The 15,313-nt window shown below is 39.4% G+C and overlaps 1 protein-coding gene across 1 annotated transcript in view; it reads left to right on the top strand.

Moving 5' to 3' along the window:
- TNKS (tankyrase) overlaps positions 1-7,102 on the top strand; it is a 185,227-nt gene extending 178,125 nt beyond the window's left edge. Inside the window, exon 27 of the mRNA XM_032288311.1 lies at positions 1,403-7,102. Within this exon, the coding sequence (XP_032144202.1) occupies positions 1,403-1,489 (87 nt within the window). The 3' untranslated portion in view covers positions 1,490-7,102. The remainder of the gene's footprint in view (positions 1-1,402) is intronic.
- The last annotated feature ends 8,211 nt before the right edge of the window (positions 7,103-15,313 follow it).

The following is a 15,313-nucleotide window of genomic DNA, read 5'->3' as shown; positions in this document are numbered from 1 at the left end:
TAGAGAGAGACAGAACTTGACATATTTATGGTTTTTTGTTCTTTTTAAAGTTCTTGCTGAGACCTTTTAGGAGACAGTACTCTCTAATCAATAATAATACTACTAATAATAATAACTCACATATCTTAGATCCTTACTATGCCAGACCTATTCTAAGACTTTTGCATTTAGTTCTCACAAAAATGATATTATTAAATATTAACATTAACATAATTAAATATTAGCATTAATGTTAACGTTAATATTAAATATTATCTCACAAAAATCGTAATATTAATATTAAATATTAGTCTATAATTCTAATATTCTAACATTTAAAGATGAGGAGAGCTTAGGCACCGCTGTTGTTTCTGTCTCTCAAGATCAAGTTGTATAGTTACAAATTATTCAGTAAATCTATCACGTTTATTTCTGCATTTTAAATATTAAAGTTCAGTTTTTTCTTATCCTTCATTACTTTTATTATCTTATCCCATGTCTATTTATGTACAAGCAGTTGGTCAGCATTGAACAAACTATTTTTGGTCCCCCAAACACTTTGCTCACCCAAGAGTCTTTTTTTAAGTCATAGACCTCTCTGAAATACTGAGTCTAATTTCATCCCCTGTTATAGTTAGGGTTGAAGAATTCCTATGTAGTCACACACTAAGGGGTATCCTGCCTCTCCTTCCAATTGCTGCCTTCATTGCGATTTCTGGTTGAGGTTTTCAGCAGCTGCCTCTGGTCAGCCTTCTTTTTCCTGCTCCCACCAAGAAGTACTCTTGCCATTCCAGACACAGCCTTATGTTTTGCTGACTGCAAGAAAGAAGAGACAACGAGAATATGAAGAAGGCCAGTCTAAATTGGAGTCCTTATCTTTCCTGTAAATGATGTCTTTGATTAGTCAATTTTAAAAAATTGTTCCCAAAGTGTTCCTTCCGGGTTATTGGTGACTCCATAATCTCACCCTTACTCCTTGTAGCTCAGTGGGTTACACCATCTTCTATGATTAATTTGGACTTGATTCAGCAAAATTATTCTTTCATTTAGCAAACTTTTATTAAACACATGCTATGTGACAGCAGTAATGCTCTATGAGGTGAAAAAGAAAGATACTAGTGCTGCCTCGGGCCTTGGTTTCCCTACTTATGACGCGTGGCTCTCTAATAAGGGATGAATGGAGTTTAACTAATTTACAGTATTCTAAGTAGAAATAACATTCAGTTTTCTAGATTGTAGGGTTTATACACATTTATATACAGTTAAGTAGGTGGACCTCCAAATGGTTCATGGACCTGTTAAGAGACTGAGTCTATGTAGAATATTGGCCACAATTAATAGCCTTTGAGGCTTCCACATTCAGTAAGGCTTTAATATTGTGCCTACTAGAAGGGTGATTTGTTTTTCTTCTTGTCCTTCCCAGGCATACCCAGAGTATCTCATCACTTACCAGATCATGAAGCCAGAAGCCCCTTCCCAAACTGCAACAGCCGCAGAGCAGAAGACCTAGTGAATGCCTGCTGGTGAAGGCCAGATAAGATTTCAAACTGGGACTAGATTACAGAGGCTTGTTTCTAACAGCAACATCAATATTCTATAAATCCCTGACAGCCTAGAAATAAGCTGTTTGTCTTTTATAAAGCATTGCTATAGTGATGAATATAGTATGAGTAACTGATACATACTCACTGCTACTGTTCCCTTTGAGGAAACGTTTACAGGGGCGGCCTTTTAACATATCTCAGGCTCATTTTCATTGCAATTATCCATTTCTAAAACAAGATTGCTTTGATATAGACTTGGAAATGGAGGATAACCAATACTTTTTCAAATGTTCACAATTCACACACTACATTTGTTTTGTTATGCATGACACGTGTATATAAAACAAATATACACATATGACAGCAACAGGCTCATTTTTGATTTGCCAGACGTGCATCATTGGCTATCGTTTGTTTGTTTTTTTGGTTTTTGTGATTTTTTGGTTACTTTGAAAATGAGCCAGAGCCTTCTTGAGGATATTTTGCACAAAGTCATGCTGACAAAATCATTAGCAATGCAACCCAAGCTTCTGGCTGAGCAAGATTCAGTTACCACTTTTTAAATTTTTTTTATTTTGCTCTGTGACTGCACTTCTCATTAACGTAAATTGAGATGAAAAGCAAAAAACATCAAGTTTTAGCATCGTTTTATGAATCAGCCCATCTTACAAGGGAAGGACACAAACACCAACCTGACTTAGGAACTCCTAAATTCAGAGAAGTCAAAGCTGGTGAAGGCCACTTGCTCTTTCCAATACAAGCCTGCCACAGAAGCCTTCGGGACAGTGCTGGAGATTAGGCTGAACACAGCCAGGGACAGGCTTGAGTTCCAAGGTGAAAAAACGGGGGAGGCTGTGAGGGAGGAGTTGCATTAAGGAGAGTGAGGAGTATGTGGTTCAGTATCTCTGCAGCCCCTCTGGATCCAGGGGGCGCCTCCAAAAATAAATGTTTCCCTTCCCTTAATCTGTACTGTCGGGATTGTTACCCCACTCCAAATTAGCTGCCTTATTTCAGAAATCAGTGAAATTACTCTACTTCATTAGAGTCACAGAAAGACCACTTTATTGTTTCTTTAGTTGAGAAAGCTGGATTCAGACCCTAATAGTGGATAGATACACACAAATGCAGACTTTTTTGTTTACTCCAGATTTGGGGTTTATTTTGAGTGGCATGCTTCAAATAGTTCATAAAGATCCTTGTGTTAAATTTTTGGATGATTTCTTCAAACTTCTTAGTGTATGTAGACAAGGAGAACAAAAACTGAAACCAAAGCCCTTTTCGTTTTTTTTTAAATGAAGGTGAGAAAGAAATACCATACAATTTTCTTTGTGAAATTACTGTTTATTTTCATCAACATTTACCAAGTGCCATTGACATTTATAAAAAAATTATCCCTTATAGTTCTTAACACTTGCCCTTTTCACCTTAACTGAATATGAATTGAGTGCACTAACTTCTTTACTTGATATATTGTGCATCTGCTCTGCTTTGAAACAAAAAGAAACATGAGGAGGAATAGGAAAGACAGTGTGACACAAACTTGCCATTGCAATTGAAAGCCCTGAAAACAGTGGGTTTTTAAATGCAAGTCGATTAAGCTGTGACCTCCTTAATCTCCTGAAGCAAAATAAAATGGTTACATGCAAAAATTCTAGAAATAGGCTCTTAAAATACACATTTTGCTTCCATGTTGGCTTCAATTCAATGCTGGAACTAGGCATCCAGACTAGTTTGAATTTTGTAGCTGAATTTTGCATGGGTCCTCAAAATTAAATCAAGAATTGGCCTCAGTTGTTGCTTCTTTGAAGTTTTCTTTTGAAGCTGGATGTTTGTGTCTTGGCTACTTGTTTAATACCACTAGAATTCCATATGAGGCTTTGAGAGTTGATATTCAATAAGAGGGCTTTTTTTTCCCTTCTTTCCTTCTCTTTTGCTGTGACAAAGGGTTGAAGAAATTGCCATCTGTGTAGTTTTCAGTAGCGGTGAAGTGTGTATTACTTACCTTCCCCCTAGACATAGTTTAAAATGGTAAACACAGCTGTGATTTTTTTAGTTAAGTAAAAGAGTTAATATGGTATAGATTTGGAAAGCTTTATGGCTTCATTAAAAAGATAAACCACTATCCAACTGTGGTTCTATGTTGTTTCCATCATACTAAATAGATTAATTGATGTGCCAGTTTTAATCTTGGGCCTTACACTTGAGAAGTTAAACTGTGGTTCAATATTTAAACTGCCAATGTTGTATGTCTGATGTTTTGTGTGCCAAGTGAAGGTACTGTGTAAGGAAGACATTTGCAATGCTTCTTGTCTTACAGTGATTCAAGTAGTTCTTGAAAGAATGTGCATGCATTATTCATCTGCTTAAGAGAGTCGGTTAATGGATATATCACAGGAGCCAAATACATTTTTTTAGAACTTGAAAACCAAAGGTCATTATGAGTGCACTCAAAAGTTAGCAGAAGTTGATTACATTTGGGATTTTCATCTGTAGCCGTATGAAGAACCCTTTCCAATATAAAAACATGGCATTAAATTAGACTGAAGTCTATTTTATTTTTTATATATGTACTATATAGAAATACTAACAAGTTGGGAACATCCAATATGGCCTACCCTGAAATGGCCCCTCTGTTTCCCTAACCACATGGAAGAAAGAATCTGAACGTCCCCACCAGCTTTACTGGAGTTCCAAAACTAAAGGGCTTTCTAGACCTGATGGTTCCAGTTTACCTGGTATTGGCCAACTGGATACTTGACTCAGGCATAAATTAAGTGCCCTGGTCCTGATACTTTCTCCTGTATTTGACCTCTTTCCCTTTTCCCTAGATTACGAGTCTGGAATTAAAGTGAGCTCCAACAATGACCTTGGACCCCATTCATTTTCTCCTCATCTTGGGTCTTAAAAAAGGAGACCAGATACCTCTTAGTTTTTGTATCACAACCAGGAATGGATATTAGGCCTCATGCGCTTTGCTCAGAACATTCTGCCGCTTTGTTAACAAATGACACCATGGAACCCAGAGCTTTGATTCTATGCAAAATAATAGCAGTGCAACCGGGATTCTTGTTTTCCTTTTCCTTCTTGGAGTTTGGAATTTCTAGCTTTTCAAGCAACCTAAGTAGAATAACCATTAGGATGTTTTCATGAAATAGCATCCTTGTACTCCTTTGAGCTTGATGTTAGTGGCTAGACTGATTTCCCTTTGCTCTCAAAATAGCAAAGTGCATTGAAATATACAGAGAAATGCCTGAATATGGCAAGCAAATAAAGTAATGTAGATTAACATTCTATTATTGTTGCCATTTTACAAAAAAATAAAATTTTGATTTATGCTGGAAAACGGCATCAGAATGCAATAAGTTGTCTAGGTTTTTCTCTGTTTCAATGTATCTCCCAGTTGCACGAAGGGTTATTGGGCATTGCTCTCCCTCCCTTCTAAACATGTGCACTATCTGGATTCCTGTAAATGGCCTTGCAAACAGAAGTGGTGTGTATTTTCAAGCACCTTTCCCCCATTGTGTCCGTGTCCCATTTGTGTGATATCTGTGATAAATAGCCTTCTTACTGTGTTTTCTGTTGGACTAATTATCTCACATAAAGCTATAGACCTTACTAATTGGCAGATATTCAAAACTGACATTAAGATAAGGTTTCATGTCCAAAATTTATTTAAAGAGTAAAGTTAAATTTGTCTACCGTCAGATCAGTGACAGAGAAGTGAAAAGAATAATTGTGAAAGTGATGTTTGAGCTGTTGTATGCATGTAGTGTATGAAAAGGAAATGCATTCAAAAAATACTACTCTAAAACATGAGGCTTCTTCAGCAACTTGTGCATTCTGCTATTAATAGACAAATTTTTCTCCTTAAGAAAGCCTTAACTATGACAGAAAGTTTTTAACCTTTTATATTTTAATAAGTAAAACATTGTAATCCCACCGCTTAGCATTTGAAAAGTGTGTCAGTGAGTCAGCCACGTCTCCATGTGTTTCAAACCTGTTAATCTTATTTTATGAGGGTATATTTCATAAGTAATATTCCCTTACATGCAGTGGAGCTGATTAAAATTAATCCATTTCAATTTCTCCATATCGGAAATTACTCAGCTACCAGATTTCTGGTTTGGAGAAGTGCTGGAAAGATTTCAAAGCCTTTTAAATTATGTATGTGGGGATACAGCAACAACTGTGATACATTGTAGAATTTGAGTGGTATGCAAGCTGTGTTTTTTAATTGTTTTAAAATGTAAACTATGGTTATACTAAAGTGAAAACCTATAGGAAGCTAAAGATTTTATATACTTTGTACGACCGTAGTATGACCAGTTTTGTACATTGCCAGAGAGTTCTGCCTCCTCTGAAATAACATTCACACTGTAGATCGCATTCCGACTCTTCCTTCTTTCACATTCTTTTTTGCTTTACACTTAACGTCTTCGCACCTGCCCTACCACCCATCCTTCCAAAGAGATTTCTCTCATGTTCCAGAATTCAAATTATTTTGTGATTTCTTTTATCGGTCTACCTACCCATTTCTGCAGGCAGCACTGAAAGCCCTTTGTTGATTCAGAGTGTTTGCAGAGAAATGCAGTTGAACCCTTGTGGTGGGGTGTCCCTCACATACCCATGCACCCCTCCCAAAGTTCAGGATGAAAGGCTAGACAACCCACAGTGAACGTTAGGAAAGAACACAGATCTTTGAGGCCAATAGCCTAGACCTAGAAGATGACCTTGACTATGTAACCATTGTTTTCATGACATAAATGTTGAAACTCTTCATGTGCATATAACATCTGCTTCTGCTCCCATCGTTTCAAGCTCATCTTATCTTTGTAGTAGTAATATTTGTCTTTGGTAGCTACAAACTAAAAAGGTACTTTTATCAAGGTTTCTCAAAACATTTACAAAACCAGCTTTGAGGAAATGTAGAGTGTTGCCTGGCAACAGCGTTCAGAGTAGTAACTGTATTTTCTCATTGTGGTGTAGTCTGTGTAAGTAACTAGTGTAGTGACTCTTTGGTTCATTATTGGCGCTGTTTTTATTTTTAGTCTCTGTGTGACCCACCAGTGGCAGGGGTTGTTCCAGACCCCTCTCCTTTCTTTTTTTGCATTTGTCTATTTGTAGGGTTGTCAGATAAAGTCCAAGATACCCAGTTAAGTTTGAATTTCAGAGAAACAACTTTTTAGCTTAAGAATGTTTCATGTAATATTTGGCATATATTTACAGTTAAAGCATTCATTATTTGTCTGAAATTCAAATTTAACTGAGCATGCTGGGTTTTTTTCACTGTTTTGTTTTTCTAAATCTGGCAATCCTACAGATTTGGTCATGGAAAATCACTTACAGCACGTTAAATTCCTCTAGTCTTCTTCATCTTTTCACCTGAAATGGAATTCCTTTTTCCCTTACCCTCCACTTCTTTCCAAAGGAGGGCATCAAGGGACTTAACCTGCCTGCATGGTGGGTTTCTATTTAAGACATCTTTGTGATTATATTTAACCTGTAACTGTGCTTTGGCTTACCGTCTAGCTCACTGTACTTGTAATTGATTAATACTCAATAAAACCATTTTTAAAGTACACTGTGTATGTATAGCAGTTAGCTCGTATGTGTTTTCGTTTTGCCCTGCTTGTTCATTTCTGCCTGACCAGCCTTAACACAGCTGACCTTAACACAACTAAACATGGAGAGGGAGGGTTGGTATTTGTATTCTGACAGTTTGAAACTGTCAGAATACAAATACCAACCCTCCCTCTCCATCTTCCAATGAAACCTGGGTTTGAAGTGACTTATCCTCACCTCTCAGCCCACATGGGAGTTACTGAAGTACAGCAATAGCAGGAGCAACATGGGTTCCTTTTAGAAATATCTCTTAAACAAACAGGCTGACACTAGAGTCAGACCTCATACCAGGTCCAAAGGCAGCCCAGAGGCCTTATACAACGTGATTGCTCAGATACTCACGCTCTCCACCTCTTGGAGGAGAGAGAGGGGGAAGAACACCCACTTTGTGTAACAGTAAATATTAAATACCTAGCACGGTGCCTGGCACAGAGGACTAGGAAAATTCTTCCATTCCTTCCCCTCTTCTTTCTCCATGCCCAGGGATCTATTACATAGCAAATTCGAGGGTAGAATTTTATCTGTACAGTAACTTCTTTTGCCAGAGGGATTGTCAGAGTGACAAAGAGACATAAATGGAAGTGCTCTAGTAACCCTGCAAATAACAATAGCTACCATTGAGCCCATACATGAACCAAGTACTTTGTATATGTACGTTTTCATTAACCCCAAAAACTTGGCAAAACTGGCCTTTTAATTCTGTTTTACAGATGAGGAAGTGAAACTGGAAGTGGTTAAGTTCGTTATTTTATATCCCAGAATGCCTTCCACTATGAGACTAAGTACCAGTTGCTGTGCATCAGTCACCAATAATACATGGAGTTGCAGTGTTTAACCAGGAGCAAATATACAGACTTGACTCTACTACATGATTTTATGTCAGTGTCTCACGAGACAGTCAGATTCTAAATGCCATTAGACTCAGGTATTCCCTTTTGGTTATAGAAAGGGAAATTATAGAGGGGACACATTTGGGACTAAGGGGTTAGAGAAAGGGTTATAGAAATAGAAATTATCTGACTTGTGCACAAAAAGCAAGTGGAATATAAAACAGCAACTTAGAATGTCAACAGCCTGGGTTGGTTTGTGATACAGACGTATTCCAAGAGCCTGCTTTTATAGCGTGAACCACTGTGGGTAGGAGATTGGGGGAAGTGGGGAGGGGCGGCTGTAAACTGCTTGGTGGATTGGTTTATCTTCTACAGGAAATTACCTGCTAGAAAACTAGATCCTATTAATCAAAGGATGGGTGCTTCTTGGGTAGCCAGTTTTGAAGAACTGTCTTTGGATTATGTTGTCTACATTGAGTGTTTGGATGCTATGACCCAATTTCTTAGATTAGAGGCAGTGTGTCCTGTTTATAGCACCTGTCAGCCTTTGTCATTCGGCTAGGTTCACTTTTCCTCATGATCTTCTAAGACTGTACAGTAGGCCTCCAAGCTGAAAGAACACCTGCCACTATATTGGAAATAATGAAAGTTGGGTCATCTATTCCTATTAAGTTGGAACCTAACAAGTACTGGTTGGCATCAGCTTGGATATATAAAAAACAAGTGGAAAGGGGGTGGTATGTACCTCTTCATTTATACCAACTCCTACCCACATACAGTGCTAAGAAAACAACTGCATTAGACAATATAGAAGTAAGATGTGAATTTTGTTAATGTGATTCTCGGCATACTCTTCGTGGCCAGAGACCCATTTGGAAAATAAGTCTATTCACCTGTACTTTCGTAACTCCGCCTACAAATCAGTGGTATGTAACACAAAGCATAAAGTATAAGGTGACCATAGTTGTGAGTCATTGGGAGTATGTAGAGGCCGAAGTCAGGAAACCAGTGCTTGCCCTACAGTACAGAATTGCTTCACAACTACAAGACAATTCTATGAAGACCATGTCTCTACTTTTCATCTGTCAAGTAGGAATACTGGCTGCCATATAGTTATTTAATCTAGGACTACTTAACAGATGTACAACGTGTTACAAATCGAATGTTTTTGGAGTCTGTGGAGAAGATGGAAGTAGAAAAATGAGAATTTTAGGTGTCTAGTCTATTAGTTTGACCGTTACCAAAACACCTGGGGTTTTGTCTAGGCCCTGCTGCTCGCTGCACAGAAAGTCAATGACTGAGATGACAAGTACTGCCAAGGAAAAAGGCTTTAATTGGGTGCTGCAGCCAAGGAGATGGGAGTTCAGTCTCAAATTCATCTCCCTAACTAAAACCAGGAGTTGACATAGCAGGGAAGAAATGTGTAAGAAAGCAGTAACTAAGGAGGGGCAAGGAAGCAATCATGATGATAGAGGAGTTGGGCATCTCGCTGTCTGGATGTGCTGATCTGGTGAGTTTCCATTTTTTGATGCTTTTTGAGAGGCCTGAGGGATCCTTTCCTGAGGAAGGAACTAAGATAAAACAAAGATAAGTTGTGAGCTTTAAGACCAAAAGAGTCCATTTCTATGTTTATAAAAAACAACTGTGTATGGGACTATTGGGTCAATTTCATGACTAGCTTGCTGAAAGACCTTAGGATTAAATCCTCCAGCTCTGCCATCGGAAGGCCTGAGTTCATAGCTTGGTTTTACCATTTACTAGCCATGTGACCTTGAGAAGTTCCTTACTCTCCTTGGGCCTCAGTTTTCTCATCTTTAAAAATGAGTACTACTACTGCTACTATTACATAGAGTTGCTATGAGAATTAAATGCATTGTACATTTTCTTTTTTTTTTTTTTTTAATCTGAAACTGGCTTTCCATTCTGCCTCCTAAGAAAAAGCATATAATTGGCTAGAAAGGAAGATTAGAAGAAAGCATATCTATGACTGGCTCAGACTCCTTAAAGAGTTTTCCGCCTAACTGAAGCCCAGAGTGCTGCAGAGTGGAACCAGATGTCTACCATCAGCCCTAACATTTTTATCAGTGAACTACCCTACTGGCCAGTGTTGATGTTGATGCACATAGTACAGCAAAAGTTCCCCAGAAGTCATCCAAATCCCTACAAAGAAAAGCCTAAAACTATTACTGTATTACGGTTAGAAGGCTCACACACACAGACCCAAGGCAAATGCTGGGGGGTGGGGGTTGGGGAGGAGTTCAGGAGAGGGCCTCCCATTCAATAATTCAATATCTAGGACTTCAGGAAGGAAACGATCCAAAATGTGATCAAAGTAACCACATCTTTGATCATGGAAAGACTTGGCCAGTTAGACATTTTCTAAAATTTGAGCAGAAGGCTTAGAGGAAAAGAAGAAACAAGGAGAGATCTGAGGTTTTCTCGTGGCAGGAGAGCAAGAATCTTGGTTGCCACTCAAGTTGACTTAAGCGTGATTTCATCATCATCTGGTAGCATTTCTCATGGTCATAGCCATGAGTGAGAGAAGGGCAAAGGTTTATTCAATACTTTTTATTAATTTAAATCCTTTCCAAATCCATTACTCTGATGAATTGCACTTTTATTGTACCTGATTATAGTTGTTTGGCTATCTATGTGGTTTGGACTTGTCTTTGATTAAATGGCTTATTTTTTTTTTCATGTCAAGAACCATGGGATCCCCAATCCTGCGACAGTGCCCTGAACATAGAGCACTGTTTCTATCTCCAAGCAGCGTTTAAACAGGCTGTTACACTGGCAGCCTGTCCTTTAATAAAGAGGCTAGATCTTGTAAAAAACACATTCCAATAGCCTAAGCTGACCACATGCTAAAGGATGAGGAGTGCAAAATAGCGTTTCGTAGACTCTGAGAACCGAAATGGGTCTTTAGAGATCACCTGGTCCAGCCACGTTGCTTTTAGGATGAAGAATTTGTCGAAGGCCGCATAGCTACAGTGAGGCAGGGCAGAATTCAAACTTCTGGCTATCATTTGGACTTAGAAATAGCATTCGCAACCTCTGACACTAATTCTTAAAATGACCATCTTTAATTATTCACACTCTTTCCTCTTTCTTCTAACCTGCTACAGACAGCTACGAAGCCCTGTAGAAATACTTCAGCCATCAAATCTCTCATGCATCCCTTGAGATCATGCCTGGACTAGCAATCAGTCACCCCCACTACCAAAAACTTCTGAAAGCACACTTCTGATTATAGAACTATATTGGGTGGGAATTTACCTTAATGCAATGGTAGCCTCCACAGACACTACCAGGCAGACTATCCCAGAGTTCATAGAACAGAAAGGTCCAAACCAGATGAAAATGCTTAAATACTTTTTTGGTTTGTTTGTTTTTTGTTTTTTGAGATAGATCTCACCCTGTCACCCACCTCCCAGATTCAAGCGATTCTCCTGCCTCAGCCTCCTGAGTAGCTGGGATTATAGGCATGCACCACCACACCCAGCTAATTTTTGTATTTTTAGTAGAGGCAAAGTTTCTCCATGTTGGCCAGGCTGGTTTTGAACTGACCTCAGGTGATCCGCCCGCCTCAACCTCCCAAAGTCCTGGGATTACAGGCATGAACCACTATGCCCAACATCAAAAACTTTGTATTACTTATTTTAATGAATAATTCATTTAGTTTTTGAATTAATTAAACCACATAACCAAAAGAAAAGAGTTGGCATACTTAGAATAGGGTACAAGAGATTACACTGCCTGAATCTTGAGTTATACAACATTCATGTTTTCTCCCCCTCAATTCCTCCTCTTCCTCATCCATCACATGAGCTCTCTTGCTGATGGTACAGTTTCAAGGAAGAGAGTGTGTGACTTCATGGTACTTAGAGCACCTTCCAAGTAATGGGGAAGGAGGCAATTATGCAAATTTAATGCAAAATAATTGAGATAAGTCTTCTCAGAATCCTTCAAGTCCCAACTCAAATATCTTCCCAAAAAAGCCATTCTTTGCCTACCTGGGACCATGTGACCACTCAGCCCTTTGAGTCAAATCTGTGCCCAGTAGGTACTCCATTAAACTACATCACCATCTATATATTTATATGTTTCCTCTACCACCACAGGCGTTTGAGGCTGCAGTGAGCCATGATCATGCCACTGCACTCCAGCCTAGGCAAGACTGGATCTCTACAAAAAAATTTTAAAAATAGCCAGGCATGGTGGTGAACACCTGTAGTCCCAACTACTCAGGAGGCTGAGGCAGAAGGATTGCTTGAGCCCAGGAGTTCACAGCCGTAGTGAGCTATGATCACACCACTGCACAGCCTGGGCAACAGAGCAAGAACCCATCTCTAAAAAACAAACAAACAAACAAAAAAAAAACAGGATAGCAGATACCCTAAAGAATTGAAAGCGGGGGCTGGGCGTGGTAGCTCATACCTGTAATTCCAGCATTTGGGGAGGCCAAGGCAGGCAGATCACTTGAGGCCAGGAGTTTGAGACCAACCTAGCCAACATGGCAAAACCTGTCTCTACCAAAAATTCAAGAATTATCTGGGTGTGGTGGTGTGTGCCTGTGATTGTGATCCCAGCTACTTGGGAGGCTGAGGCGCAAGGCTGCAGTGAGCCAAGATCACACCACTGCACTCCAGCCTGGGCAACAGTGTGAGACTCAGTCTCAAACAAACAAACAAAAAAGCTACTGAACATCATAGCTTAGTTCTGCTCACCCTAAATGTGCTCAGAAGACATATTAGCCCACAACTGGGCAAAATCATCTAACAGAACCGATTTTATAACAAAGTGTTAAATATCTCTTGTAATTTAAAGAGTACTGTACTGAAAGTGAAAGTCAAGATGCCCATATGGGTAGTGGTAGTATGGTGTGAACTCAAAATATCTGAGACAGAGCTCAGTCAATTTAGAAAGTTTATTTTGCCAAGGTTAAGGATGCATCCATGACACAGCCTCAGGAGGTCCTGATGGTGGTCCAAGGTGGTCCGGATACAGCTGGCTTCTGTACATTTTAGGAAGACATGAGACATCAACAAATATATGTAAGGTGTACATTGGTTCCAACTGGAAAGGTGGGATGACCAAAAGTGGGGATGGGAGCATCCAGATCATAGGTAGATAAGAGAAAAACGGTTGCATTATTTTGAGTTTCTGATAAGCCTTCAACTGAATACACAGTTTATAGGAATAGTCACTTACGCGTTAGTCTCTTAGTAAAACAATACGGCAAAGGAAGCAATTAGATAAGCATTTGTCTCATGGTGAACAAAGGGATTGAGTTCTGTGTGTCCACAAGGAATGTCCTTGTGGCCTAGTAATTTTTAGGGTCCCAAGATTTATTAGTGATTTTGGCTTAGTGATTTGGGGGAACTGAGATTTATTTTCCTTTTTCAATGGTTTCTGCTGAATGCATATCACTTCTACACCACCGTAAAGTCAAAAAATTATTAAATCAAATCCTGGTAACTTGGGGACCATCTGTATGTTCCACTTTTTCCAAGTGTCTCTATGTGTCCCTTGGCAGAGCTCTACCATGTCCATCATATACACCCTACCTATTTCTGTTAAAGTCTATCATTGGTGTGAGAAGTAGAAAAGTTCCTTTTGAAAGTTTCCTTCCTTGTTAAAGAATAAGTGTGCTAATAACTTTGTTAAGCCCTGTCCTATGTAGCTGTTAAACATGCCATGCTTACAGACAGGCACTTAGTACAATCCATATCCTTGTACTTTAACCAAAATATCTGTGCTGGACGTGTTCACAGGCATGTCTCAGCTCTCCATTGCTTTTACCTGTTAAGAAAAGTTTTAAGTTGTTAGCCAATTGGGTTTTAGTTTAGATTGTGAGGTCTGGCTCCAGCCAATAGAGACCAGACACAGCAGTAAGGATGACCCCAAATGTGTAAGGAATAAAATTGTGTGTTTTCCTTTATTCATTGTACTCTTGTGGCAAGATGGCTAGCAGTCCAGGAAGTAAAAATTGCATTGCTGAAAGATCCCTTGTTTCAGTGCTGATTTTTCTTTGTGGCACCAAGCATCTATTTCCAAAAATAGGTATGTTATGATTGCAAATGGGATTTTCTACCACTTCTAGTTAACTTTTAATTGATACTTCCTATAGGAAAGCTGTTTGTGTTTACTTTGTAATCAACCACTTACTGAATTACCTTATCTCTGATAGTTTGTCAGTTGATTCCCTTTTGTTTTCCACAAATCATCTGAAAATTGTTGGACCGCCCACTTTCCACATTGTATACTTCATTTCTTTCCTTTGCTAATTACATTGGCTAGTGCTTCCACAGTAATGTTAAATCATCATGATACGGTGGGAATGCATGTTCACTAATGCCTTTGGTTTTCTTTTTGGGAAATTCACACCAATGAAATCTGATACAAGCAATCCACAATCAGTACCAAGGATAACACTGACATATGACACAGACACAAGCTTTATCAGCTTACTTCTTCAATCTTGCCTTGATACATAGTGCTCATTTTCACGATCCCAGTGGAATAAGAGATCAGTATAATTTCTTCAGATTCTCTGAGACAGGCTGGACCCCCTCCCCATTGGGGAGGGGTGTTCCAGTAGTGGCCATTCCTTTTGCATTCTTCTGTTACACCCAAGCACAGGATATAATGATGGCTCCTCATGGGGAGAGGTCAATCTTAAACAGTGTTAAGTACGAAGTGATGACACAACAGAAGCTCAGAAGTACTATCACTCACCATCATTTACTTCTTCCCTGTCTCTCTGCTACTGGAGGACGGCACGGAGAAATCAGGTTCTTAGAGATGAATATCAGCCTTCTCTCACCTGCCTTGAAGAGTGCCCAGGGAGCAAAAAGGGTTTCATGCCAGGTGTAGTGGCAAGACTGAGGCAGGAGGATGGCTTGAGCTCAGTTCAAGACCAGCCTGGGCAACATATGGAGATCATGTCTCAAAAAAAAAAAGGCCAGGTGTGGTGGCTCACACCTGTAATCCTAGGACTTTGGGAGGCCGAGATCATTGGATCATTTGAGGTCAGGAATTCAAGACCAGCCTGGACAACATGGTGAAATGCCGTCTCTACTAAAAATTAGCCAGGCGGTAGTGTCATGTATCTGTAATCCCAGCTACTCGGGAGGCTGAGGCAGAAGAATTGCTTGAGCCTGGGTGGAGATTGTGATGAGCTAAGATTGCACAACTGACTCCAGTCTGGGTGACAGAGTGAGACCTTGTTTCAAAAAAAAAAAAAAATTAGCCTGGTGTGATGGTGTGCACCCATAATCCCAGCTACTTGGCAGGCTAAGGCAAGAGGATCACTTGAGTCCAGGAGTTCAAGGTTGG

This window comes from Sapajus apella, unplaced genomic scaffold (assembly GCF_009761245.1).
Source record: "Sapajus apella isolate SASKATOON/1434 unplaced genomic scaffold, GSC_monkey_1.0 scaffold21, whole genome shotgun sequence".
NCBI classification, from domain to species: Eukaryota; Metazoa; Chordata; class Mammalia; order Primates; family Cebidae; genus Sapajus; species Sapajus apella.
The sequence above is the reverse complement of the archived record's forward strand: the minus strand, read 5'-3'. Positions and strand labels throughout refer to the sequence as shown.